The sequence below is a fragment of the Bubalus bubalis genome, chromosome 12 (assembly GCF_019923935.1).
Source record: "Bubalus bubalis isolate 160015118507 breed Murrah chromosome 12, NDDB_SH_1, whole genome shotgun sequence".
Classification (NCBI taxonomy): domain Eukaryota; kingdom Metazoa; phylum Chordata; class Mammalia; order Artiodactyla; family Bovidae; genus Bubalus; species Bubalus bubalis.
The window spans coordinates 67,875,515-67,887,965 of record NC_059168.1 but is presented as its reverse complement, the minus strand read 5'-3'; the positions used below and the strand labels follow the sequence as shown (position 1 = coordinate 67,887,965).

Genomic DNA, 12,451 nt, shown 5'->3' with positions numbered 1-12,451 from the left:
TGGTCTTGGCACAGAGCTTTGGTTTACTTTTTTTTTTTTTTTTAAATTTGGTTGTGCAATGTCTTAGTTTCGGGATGCAGGATTTTTGTTGCAGCACGTGGGATCTAATTTCCTGACCAGGGATCGAACCCCGGCTCCCTGCACTGGGAGCATGGAGTCTTAGCCCCTGATCGCCAGGGAAGTCCCTTGTTTACTTACAATTTTACTTTTTATTATGGAATATTTTTGAACACACCCCAAAGTTGTGGGAAACTCAAACTCTCATACCTATCATTTAGTTTCAATAGTTATTACTATTGGCAATGTTATTATCCCTTCTTTAAGTACCTTTTAAAAATTAAAAAAAAAAAGACTATTTTTTAGAGCAGTTTTAGATTCATAGCAAAACTGAGTGGAAGGAACAGATTTCTCATATACTCCCTGTGAAAAACTTTTTTACTTGAAAATAATTTTATTTTTTTTTGAAAATAATTTTAAACTTATAGAACTTGTAAGAAGAAGTTTGTTTATTTTTAAATAATATTTTTATTAGAGAATATATTCTCAGAATGAATTTAGAAGAAAATTAAGGTCCTCATGATCCCACCACCCAGACAAAGGTACTGTCCTTGTTTTGTTGTATTGGGTTGGCCAAGAAGATTGTTTGGATTTTTCCATAAGATGTTAAAAAAAACCTGAACCAACTTTTTGGCCAAACTAGTATTTTCTTCCAGTCTGTTTTCCATGTTTACACACATATTTTCAACTGGACTGCTGTATCTAGTGACTAAATGCCTTCCTGTCTTATGTGTTAGCCTGAGGGCCTTTGCCCCCAGATTCCTGCACAGAGTGAGTGGAGAGCAACAGCAGTCCATCTGAATTGTGATGTGTGATTGCCCTCATTCCCTGGTTTCAGCTCATTCCGTCCTCTCTAGCACCCCTTTACTTTTTGTTTTTCTTGGGTAATACTAGTAGATTTCTGGTGGGATGAGGTGCCCAGTGCTCCTTGGACCACCATCTTGCCCGCCTCCCATTCTCATCTCTCCGGAATTAGGGCACCCGTGTCTGAGTCTTTCTTCCCCACTTACCTGAGAACTCTGTGAGGGCAGGGCTCAGATCTGATTCATCACCCAACATGAAGCAGAGTTAGCCTCAAGAAATAGGTCTGGAATGGAACCAACCCACTTTTTGGGCACTGCCCATCCCCATCTAGCTTCAGACTAGACTCAGAGCCTTACACATACTTACAGCTGCCAGCATGGTGTGTGACCCAGGGTAGGTGCTCGATAAATGGCTGTTACTGCTGCTACTAATAACCTGGAGATTTCCATCCGTGTCAGAGCTCCCCTGGCATTTCCATCTTCCCTTTCCTGCCTTCCCCTCCTTCTTCTGGATGGTAAAGCAGAGACCACTTTGACACGCCAGACGGAAGGAGCCACCCTTTGTCCCCTGTCTTCCATAAGTCAGGAGCAAAGCTGAGTTGGCAGTGGATTCCAAAGCAGCAGCTCCTGTGCCGAGGCTGTTTTATATGTTTGCATTCCTCAAGATACCAGTTATCATTAGCAGCAAATTAAAGCTATTTTGGGATCAGTTCAAAGCTGCCTTTGAGGTATTTTAAGTTGGACAAAAGTCCTCCACGTGTCTAGCTTTAAGCTGAGCGTCCTGATGTCATTAGAAGCCTACTTGTACTTGGAGACTACAATCTGTATACTTTGATTTTTGTGAACGTTTCATAAATTTCAGGATTGTTTGTTAAAAGTGAGTTCATGTCTCCAGAGCTGTTTGGACTACCTGATGAGTCCTGCTGCCAACCTCAGTTGGCATCATCCCCCCACAGGGATGGAAAAGAGGGGGATCTTCTGGGGTCTTCCCTTAGAGCCAGTCCCTGTCGCCAGGTAGAACCCCTGCCCCTAGGGAGGGTGGCAGAAATCAGAGAAGGAAGGGATGAGGGCTTGGTCCAGGCTGGGGGCACCAGGAATTGGGAAGAAGGCGGGAGCCTATTTTGGAGGGTCTGGGTTGGGAGGAGGGGAGTGGGGAGGCCTTCCGAACACCTTAAGTAATCTTCATAGTTGACTGAAAGATTAAAAACAGGGGAAGAACTGGTTTTGGCATATTGAACTTCTAGGGACTCAGCCAGAAACTTGTTCTGACCAACTGTTGGTTGGTCCTGGCCTTGACCCTGGGTCTGGAGGGCTGGCAGTGGCTTTAGGCCTGGGATCCCTGTTCCCTAAACTTCTCTGGGACCCTCCAGTGTGATGGTCTTTCAGGCTGCTGACAAGGGGAGTTCAGCTGGTGGGTTGAGCAGGGCGGCATCCAGGTGGAAGGCTTTTAAGCCAGGTGGTAGATGAGTGTCGAGGGGGTCACAAATGGGAGAAGGTGGTTCTGGAACAGCAAAGAACAGAGGCAGGGATCCGGGGCAGGAATACTCTGTCCCCGAGCTGTGCCCAGGACCCAGGGTGGGAAACACACAAGGAAAAGCTATCCTGCCCTTGCGCCTTTGGCCACAGGAGATGTGAATGCCAGGTGTGGGATTCCCACTCAGAACAGCAGGCCTGGCCGTCCAGGGGCTGTGGTTTGGGGTTCAGGCACCTGCCAGTGCCGTGGATTTCCCCACATGCCTGGCTTGGGTCAGAGCTCACCCAGATGCCCTTGGATTCTGATCTGAATCCCTAACTAGATTTTCATGCACAATTCACTGCTCTGCCCCTCTTTTCAGCTTGAGGACCTGATGCCACCACCCACTGAAGCAGGACACCGGAAGCAGCTGGGTCCCCACCTCCCAGGAGCTGTGCCATCAACCCTCCCCAACTCCACATTCACATCAACCCTAGCACAGGGCCTTGAGGGGAACGGGCCAGGTGGGAGCTGCAAGGAGCGAGGCAGGCTGGGGGAGTTTGCTTGTGGTGGGAGAGCCTGGAGGCAGGAGGAACAGAGGGCATCGTGTCTTTGGCCCCGCACAGTGAGGGCAGTGGGTGGGGGCAGAAGGCGGCGTGACCTACTTTTGAAGCAGTGTGGCTGTGACTTGGGCTCTTCAAGTGGTCAGCCTGCACACACGTTGGTCTTGAACTCTTCAAAAACCAGGCTGTTAACCAGCTGTATCCTGTTTTCATTAGCGTGTAAGCCACGGTGATGGGACCAGCCTAGTTTTCTGGGCCAGTAAGTATGCCCAGGGGCTAATAAACTGCAGGTGCCTCCAATAAATATGGTTTTAATACTTAGTGTAAATGTGTGTGCAAAGAAATCTATGAAATGAAAGGTGGGAGCTGAGTTCTATATGCATGTTACACAATTGCTTAGTTGTTTTGAGCTGAGAACTATAGTGTGACTGTGTGTTTGGTGTGGGTTTTACATGCACAGGATGTGAGCACAGTGTGTTGAGGGGTGCGTTTTTGTGGACATGTGTATATGTGTGAGGGATTCCCAGGTGGTGCTAGTGGTAAAGCAGGAGACGCAAGAGACGTGGGTTCCACCCCTGGGTCAGGAAGATCCCCTGGAGTAGGAAATAGCAACCCACTCCAGTATTCTGGCCTGGAAAATCCCCTGGACAGAGGAGCCTGGCAGGCTGCAGTCCACGGGGTCACAGAGTCGGAAACAACTGAGTGACTGAGCATATATGTGTGATGCGTGGTAAGGGGGTTGTGTAGTGTGTGTGGGTATGTATGTGTGTGTTTGTGTGTGTATGTGTGTGCTAAGTCGTTTTAGTCATGTCTGACTTTGCCTGGAGTGGGTTGCTGTGCCCTCCTCCATGCGATCTTCCCAACCCAGGGCGCAAACCTGTGTCTCTTACGTCTCCCGCCTTGGCAGGAGGGTTCTTTACCACCAATGCCACCTGGGAAGCAGGTTTGATCCCTGGATCGAGACGATCCCCTGAAATAGGAAATGGAAACACACTTCAGTATTCTTGCCTACAGAATCCCATGGACAGAGGAGCCTGGTGGGCTTCAGTCCGTGGGGTCACAAAGAGTCGGATACAACTGAGTGACAGCATATATGTGTGATACGTGGTAAGGAGGGTGTGCGTGTGTGCATGTGTGTATGTCCATGTGTGTATATGTCCATGTGTGTGAAGACCCATCAGATGGGTTGGAGACACAACCAGCTACATAATTTACAGGGCCTGGAAAAAATGAGCGTGGGGCTCTTTGTTCCAACTACTGGGAATTTAAAGTCAGCAGCACATCAGACCAACCCTGGCCTTCCTTTTTTTTTTTTTAATTTTATTTTTAAACTTTACATAATTGTATTAGTTTTGCCAAATATCAAAATGAATCCGCCACAGGTATACATGTGTTCCCTATCCTGAACCCTCCTCCCTCCTCCCTCCCTATTCCATCCCCCTGGCCTTTCTGAGAGCAGAGTCCCTGGGACTTCACAGGTTGGATGCTCATGAAGCCGTCCCCGCTTAGAGAAAGTGCACCTTCTGTCTCCCCTCAAACTTCTTTGTTGCCTTGAAAACTCCTTAAATTCATGTCTGCTCTCGCCCCATCCAGTTCCCAGGGTGACCTTGATCTTGGGAGTACGGGGTGCCGGCCAGAGGCAGCTGGAGAGGAGCTGCAGGGCCCCTTATCTGGGCACAGCAAGGGCTGGTGGTGCCTTTTCTGCCCCTCCTGGTGTTACATCTGGGCCTCACCCAGAGCCCTGGAATCTGTAGGGTGTCTCCAGGCTCTTTGCTCAAAATGACCTCCTGAGAATGCCCAGGCCCCCCCACTTCCCACCCTGCACCCCAGGACCCCCCTAATCTCAGAATTTGAGGGGTTGGGCTCCTCTCTGGGTCCCTCTGTACCCCAGCAGTGGTCAGGCAGAAGAAACAGTAAAGAGAAGGGGAATGAGGCTTCTGGGGTGTCCCCACTGCTCACCAAGGGCTTCAATTCTCAGGGGCCCCTGAAGGGCCCTTTCATGGGCTTATAATGCGTCACACGCCACCCCCCACCCTGCCCAACCCCTAGGGCTGGGGAGGGATGAAATGGCAAAGCGGAGGCAGGGAGTGGGGCCAGCAGAGCTCAGAGCCCCAAAATCTCAATGAGGGGTGTGGAGGGTAAACCCTTCCTGTTTAGCCTCCTCTTGGGATAAGTGCCTGCCTCCAAGCACACTTTGGAGATGCCAATGGGTAATAATGAGGGTGTTCCCACCCCAATACCTATATTTATCAATAATTAACCACGATTTCCTGGGTCCTGGGAGGAGGTAGTGGTGCCTGTCCTGGCCCGGCTGGGCTCCACATCAGTTCAACTGACACGGCAAACCCAAGGTTCCTGAGTGGTTTTGAGGTGTTCCAGGGATGGGCCTCTCCCAAGGCTGAAGGGAGCTGGAGAACTGAGGTCACCATTTTCCTGATCTTCACGAGAGAACCTCCCTAATCTCAACCCTTGTGAGCTCACCTAGTAACCATGAAGTCCCCTGTGTGCTTCTGTCTTGGGGACCCCAGGTGGGACTGTGTGGACAGCTAACCTAGAGGGGTTCACTGAGGAGGGCCTCAGGTCCAAGGACCCAGAAGAATAATGGCTGTGGGGGAGCATGAGGCAAGGGGGGCTGGAGAGGGGACTTGGGCACAAGTGGTTGGGCAGGAGTGGAGATGCTAGAAGTTTGTTAATCACTGGCTGTGGTGCTTTGCCTGACCCAGAGAGAGTGACCAAGGTCCACAAGCAGGAATGTGATGACAAGCTGGCTTTCCAGAAGAAGGGGGGCTTGATATAGAATTTGCCAATTTCTGTGGTATAAATGCTCCCACCAAGTCTGGTTTCAAGCTGCCAGTTGGTTTAAGACTAACTCAGAAAATTCTCAAGTATTTAGCCATCAGCTCTCATTGCCCGCTAGATCACTGCCCCCTTCAGAGGCCATCAACAGCAAAGCCTCAGGACCTAGCCGGATGCCTTTCTGAACCCAACACACCTGCTTCCCTGCCTTTATCTGCAAAATGCCCTTACATGCACTGGGTAACTTGGGCCTGAGACAAGCCATTTAGCCATTCAAGCTCCTTGTTTTTCAGAATGGTGGAGTACGGCAGCTGGTCTGTCCTGAAGGTTGTCCCGATGCTCACTGGGGGGATAGACATTGAATGACTTGGCCAAAGTGAACACCAAACCCAATCAAGTGAGGACCATGACCCAGGTCCCAGGGACCTCCTATTTCCAGACAATGGCAACAGGGAGACCTGACCTCACTGTCCACCATGATGGCCTGAAAGGCCACAGTCGGGGCATCCAGCAGTCCTAGTTGCTAGTTGAGAAGCCACCTTACTTACTTCCCTCGGTCACATGCCAGCCTCCTAACTCCTTCCCACTTCCAGGGGACCAAGGGTTCAAGGTGATGAATACCAGGGAGGCACAAAGCCACTAAGTCAGTACCTGGGCCACAGAACAATGCCCATTCCAGGGACTGGGAGTCTATCCACAAACATCCACTGCAGAAGGGGCTTCCTGGTCTTGTGGGTGCAGGGCTGTTTCTCTGGGTGCAGGTTTTGCATTGTGCAATCCTCTAGGAGACCCACCTGCCCAGTGACTCCACTCCCCCTCCTCTGGGTTTCTGGAATGGCACGATGGCCCCACCTCAGCCAGGCAGCTGTGATGAGAGGTGTTGACCCAGCTGCCTCTGTGCTGGCTCACTGTGTCAGGTGCGAGGGGCTGACACAGCCACAGGGGCTAAGGGTCTTCTGGCATAGTCAGAGGCCCTGGGGCCATCCAGGGGCAGGACTGGAGCCAGGGTCCTCTGGAATTCAACCAGGCACCAGGTGATCAGTGGGACAGGGAGTTGGTGAGACAGGCTCTGGGCCAGGAAAAACAGCTCAGAGCCACAGGTGTGCTGCTGGTTCTTGCTCCTCTCCTGTCTTCATCTCCCCTGTTTGGTGACAGCACTCAGCAGGCTTGGAGCCCGGGAAAGAGAGCCTACTTGCCCCACAGTCAGTTCCTACTGGGCCTGGAGGCAGTCGTACATGGCCAGGACACAGACTTATGAATGAACCACACAGCACACTGCCATGGTTGTCACCTGGGAGTGGGCACAGAGTAGAGGGCTCTGTGGAGGGGCGACATTTAAACAGGGTCATCAGTGTGGGCCCCCCAGTAGCCCCAGCCACCCTGCACAAGCCCAAGTCAGACTTCAGCCATGAACTCCCAGATCTGTCTTCTGCGTATCCATGGGGTGCCCGGGGAAGGCTCTCCACCCTCCCACCCCAAGCCCTGCAGGAGGTCCCACAGCCAGCCTCCTCCATCTAAAGCCATCCAGACTCTCACTGCTGGCTCTGCCAACACAGTGGGTGCTTCCCCCTCTTGGAATAAAAAGGAGTGGAATTCTCTTGCTGCTCTTTCCACAAATGCCCAGATGAAGAGGTGGTCTGAAGAACCTGGGGAACAGACTCTTATAAAGGTTTCTGGAAGGTGAGAGGGGAGAAGCTGAGGAGGGGGCCTGCCCAGAGCTAGAGTCGGAGCCTGACTCCAGATTCTGGCACTCACTCCCAGAAGGCAGAATGACTCCGAATTAGGTGTGATCAACCAGGGAAAATTACTGTAGCAATTGCATTCATGGAAAATGTGTGCATGTGTTCCCTCATTTAAAGAAACTATGGGCATTCTTGTTTCTGGGGACTCTCCTCCATCTCTCCAGAGAATCTTATGGGATTCTGTACTTGGTTCAGAGCTCATGAGAAACACCCAGCCCCTCACTTCAATCAGAGCAGAAACACAGTCAATGTAAGCTCCTTCCCCTTAACCACTCAAAGGGGGTCACTCGAGGCTGAGGGCAAAGGGGCCTCCCCAGTTTAGAAGCTGACGGTCCCTGGTCCCTGCCTCTGGTCCCTGACTCCACCTTCCTTTAGCTGATGACAAACACCTGGATGTCGTAACGTCGTCCTGTCCTCATCTGTTATTCTGGGACACAGGCTGGGGAGGGTACCTGAGGAGGCCCCCTCTGACCCAGGCTGGCCTTCGTGGGCTGCCCGCGGCCTGTCCCGTTGATGGATGCAGAAGGGCGGGGCACTGATCCTGCCCGTCGAACAGGATGCTGGAGGGAGGGGGAGTGGGAGGAGCAGGGGCGGAGCTCCCAGAACAAAGGCGAATGGGGAGCCGTGGGGGCCCAGGCTGGGTATCAAAAAGGCTCTGCAGTGTGAGCAGGCCACAGCTCTGCGCCCAGCAGTCCATCAGACAGCCTTCGCCTGGTCCCTCCAGCCTGCCAACAGCGGGCACCCAGCAACAGTCTGCTTAGAGAAGCCTTGTTCTCCAGCGTGATTGCGCTGTCACTGCTCTGTGGCTTTCTCTACCTGCCGTGGGTTGTTGCTGCAGTTCCAGAAGGGAGCAGAGGGATGGCCGGGAGCGGAGTCAGGAACCGGGAGCGTGCCTTCGTCCCAGAGCCTTTCGATGGAGCCAATGTGGCCCCACACCTTTGGCTGCATCGCTTTGAGGTCATCAACCACCTCAACCACTGGGACCACATCACCAAGCTGAGGTTCCTGAAAGAGTCCCTCAGGGGAGACGCCCTGGGGGCCTTCAATGGTCTCAGTCTCGAGGACCAGGGAAACTACGGGGCTGTGAAAGAGACCCTCCTGAAGACCTTCGGGGGGCCCGAGGCTGCCCACAGCCACCTGCCCAAGGAGATCGTCTTTGCCAACAGCATGGGTAAGGGCTACTACCTCAAGGGGAAAATTGGCAAAGTGCCCGTGAGGTTCCTGGTGGACTCTGGGGCCCAGGTCTCCGTGGTCCACCCGAGCTTGTGGGAGGAGGTCACCGATGGTGACCTGGATACACTGCGGCCCTTTGAGAATGTGGTGAAAGTGGCCAACGGGGCCGAAATGAAGATCTTGGGCGTCTGGGATACAGTGGTGTCCCTGGGCAAGCTGAAGCTGAAGGCAGCCTTCCTAGTGGCCAACGCGAGTGCAGAGGAAGCCATCATTGGGACCGACGTGCTCCAGGATCACAACGCCGTCCTGGACTTCGAGCACCGCACTTGCACACTTAAAGGGAGGAAGTTCCGCCTTCTGCCGGTGGGAGGGTCCCTGGAAGATGAGTTCGACCTGGAGCTCATAGAGGAGGAGCCCTCCTCAGAGGAGGGGGGGCAGCAACTCTCTTGTTGAGAAGCCCCCTTTGCTTCATCCCTCAGATATTGGCAGGAGGACCCACCGTGGTGGATGGGACAGGCACGTCTCCTCAGGGGGTCACTGGACTTGGCCAACCCTCTGAAACCAACTCCCCCCCCTCATGTCCCCCTCCCTTTCCTGCTCCCCTCCCCCCTCCTCCCTCTGCTGCTGCTGCTAAGTTGCTTCAGTCCTGTCCGACTCTGTGCAACCCCATGGACTGAAGCCTACCAGGCTTCTCCGTTCCTGGGATTCTCCAGGCAAGAACACTGGAGTGGGTTGCCATTTCCTTCTCCAACTGCAGGGGCCTTTATCTGCCCTGGTTAGGGGAAGCTTCCATTGGAAAAGGAACAGGTGAGGAGAGTAGGTTGGCTGTCTCAGAGGGGAGAGGGTCCTTGTGGTTGTCACACTGCTGTTGGTGGCCAAGACTTGGCAGCTAGAAGGTTCCAAAAAGGCTACAATGATGGTCTTTGAGAGAGGACTGGGGGACCCCTTCAGCTCCCTGGAGATGTGGCTCGATCACCTGTGGGCCAGGTAGTCTAACTTGACTGAGCTAGGTCCTGGCTGCAGAGTCCTTACAAGTAAGACCCAACCCTCAAGGCCAAGGTCATGGCTGCTCTGGGATTCTTCACTGTTGGGTCTTCCCACCTGCAAACTGTGTTTCCTTCTGTCATTTACTTTGAAACCCACTGCGTCTTGTGCCAATAATTCATGACTTCAAACAGCAATAAAGGATGACTCATGGAAAAACCATGTAATGTGTTGATTGGGAATGAATGCAATGGATGTGAGAGGTTGGGGAAAACAGGGAATGAGTGGTGAAGAGAAGGAAGGTTCAAGTATTTTCAGAGGGTCTCGCTAGAAAACAGAAGAGAATACATGTACAGAGACGATATAGCTTGGATTTTCCAAGACAACCTCGATTTCAAATAGCTTGGCTTATTTCCTCCATAATTCTTGTCATGTCTAATCTAATCCTGATTCCTCTAATCATTACAAACTGCAATATTTCAGTATCCAACTTGCCTCTTATACCCAAGAGTGACCCTCAAGTTGTGGTCTTGATTGGGGATTGGAAAATTACAGTTATTGTAAACAACTGATGAAGTCTCTCCCTGGAAAATAGGTTCTTACAGCCACCAGGGAGCCAGGACTTGGAGGCAGAAAGCATGACTGGGGGCCAAGTGTTACCCTGCCTGGGGCAGCCCCAGGGCATTCTGCAGGATAGTGGAGGCGGGGTGGCAGGGAGGACACTCCAGATCCAGGAATGGGGTACCTCTCTCTTAGGGGATCTACCTCATATTTGCATCCAGGTTCCTGCCCCTCTTCTAGAACTCAGTGGGACTGGGACTCTGAAAACTCCCTGGTCCAATGGGAGACTAAGTGTGCAAAACTTCAGGAAATTTGATGGGAGGCAGGAAGGGTCTTCTCCCTACATGAGGGTGGAATGAGCCTTTCCTGGGAGTTTCCATCTGGACATTCATGAGGGAGAGGGGAACAGCCTGAGTGGGAGTCAGAGGTGGGGATGAGCTTTATTCTAAGAAGCCTTTGGGGCCTTGACTTTGAACCTATCTGAGCCGAAAATGATTGCTCCTCCCTCAGATTCCAGCTGTGATTCTCCTGGAAACTGAGGCACCTCCGGTCCCTAATCCCCTTGATTATGAAGCCCCTTCCCTGGGTTCCCCAGCATCCTAACAGGGATTGGCTACATCAGCCGCAGGGCGCGTGGGGCAGCAGTGGGTGCTGGATTGGGAGGAAGTTCTTCCTCAGGAATGTGAGGACCAGGGAAGTGTCGGCCCAGCCCTGGCCCTTGCCTTGGAGCCGAGGGGAAGGAGAGAAGGAGGTGGTCTCCTGGTATTCAGGTCCCCCATCCCCCATCTCAAAGTTGGTTTTCAACGCCTGACAAATACATCTCTCCTAGGCCAAACCCTCCCCAGAGGGGACAACCTAGGTGGCACCTCCCTGTGACCTATTTTCCTCCAGGCCCCTCAGATCCTAGGCACCTGCTAGTCTGGAGGAGGGAAGGGAAAGAGTGGGTGGGAGGGGAACAGGTGAATGGGGAGCTGGGTGCCAGGCTAGAATTTCAGGGCAACACCCAAGTTGTTCCCTATGGACGCAGGCTGCAGAGCCCTGCCTGTATGAACAGGGGCAGGATGACCTGTATCCCCGCCACAGAGACACTTCGTGCCTTGCTATGAGTGAGTCTGAGTCACCAGGCTCTCAGCCAGCTCTCTCTCTTGGGGGAAGCGAGCACCCGGGTGGGTCCAGCTAGACTGACATCACAGCACAGGCCTCCTGGAGGAAGGTTGGTTCCTCTTACCTGGAGACCGGACTGAGACAAGAGGTGCTGTGTGTGTGAAGGGAGCCTGGGTTGCAGGACCGGGACGCTGCTTCCTGGGAGCAGAGTATAGAGGGACAGGGTGTGAGCATCCAGGTACAGTGGGTTTCAGCCACACATCTCAGAGGGCTTGATCTCTGGGTGGGGAGTTGCACCTAACTTGTATCAAAGTGTTTGAACTGTGAAGGAGCAGCAAGATTCACCTGGCTTCTGGGAACAGGACAGAGTAGAGGAACAGCAACAAATTCAGCTTGGCAGCCATGGCAGTATTCAGACTTCCGGTCTGAACTTCAGACAGTGGATAGGAGAAGACAGAAACAGGTGAGGCTGTGAAGGTCTAATCCTGGCTGCCTGTCAGAATCACTGGGAGGATCAATAAAATCCACTTCTTCCTGGTGGTCCTGTGCAGCTAGGCTCAAGAAGGCCTGGTCTTAATCCCAGCTGTATCTACCTCATTGCGACCCAGAGGGTGGTCCCTGGGCCAGCAGAAAGGCATTGTGAGCATCACCTGGGAGTTGTTAGAAACAGAGGCTCTGAGCACCAACCCAGACATGCAGCAGAACTTGCACTGAACAAAATCTCCAGGTGATTCTTACACACACAAATGTTTGAAAATTCCTGTCCTAGAACTTTCTGATGCCTCTAGTTAAGGGGCAACTCATGATCCCCACCAGACACCCTTTTTAATAGTGACCCAGGTGGCTCTGGGGTAAAAGAATCCTCCTGCCAATGCAAGAGTCGCAGGAGATGCGGGTTCCATCCCTGGGTCGGGAAGATCCCCTGAAAAAGGAAATGGCAACCCACTCCGGTGTTATATATTGCCTAGGGAAATCCCATGGACAGAGGAGCCTGGCCCGCTACAGTCCGTGCGGTTGCAAGAGTTGGACACAGCTGAGTGTGCATGCAAGCACCATATACTAAATGCCTACTAATTCTACTAACTTTGCTAGATAATTCTTCATGCTTTTTTTTTTTATTAAATTATTTCCCTGACCAGGGATTGAACCTGCACCCCCTGCATTGGAAGCGCAGAGTCTTAACTACTAGACCACCAGGGAAGGCCCAATAATGAC

The 12,451-nt window shown here is 52.3% G+C and overlaps 1 protein-coding gene across 1 annotated transcript; it reads left to right on the top strand.

Moving 5' to 3' along the window:
- Positions 1–8,047: 8,047 nt before the first annotated feature.
- On the top strand, positions 8,048–9,793 carry ASPRV1 (aspartic peptidase retroviral like 1). Its single transcript, XM_006080994.4, has one exon. It carries the CDS (start codon positions 8,273–8,275, stop codon positions 9,038–9,040), a length of 768 nt encoding a protein of 255 aa, XP_006081056.2. The 5' UTR covers positions 8,048–8,272; the 3' UTR covers positions 9,041–9,793.
- Positions 9,794–12,451: the final 2,658 nt, after the last annotated feature.

Bases quoted from the DNA above. Each gene is read 5' to 3' on its own strand.
- ASPRV1 (XM_006080994.4), top strand. From the start codon at position 8,273: ATGGCCGGGAGCGGAGTCAGGAACCGGGAGCGTGCCTTCGTCCCAGAG.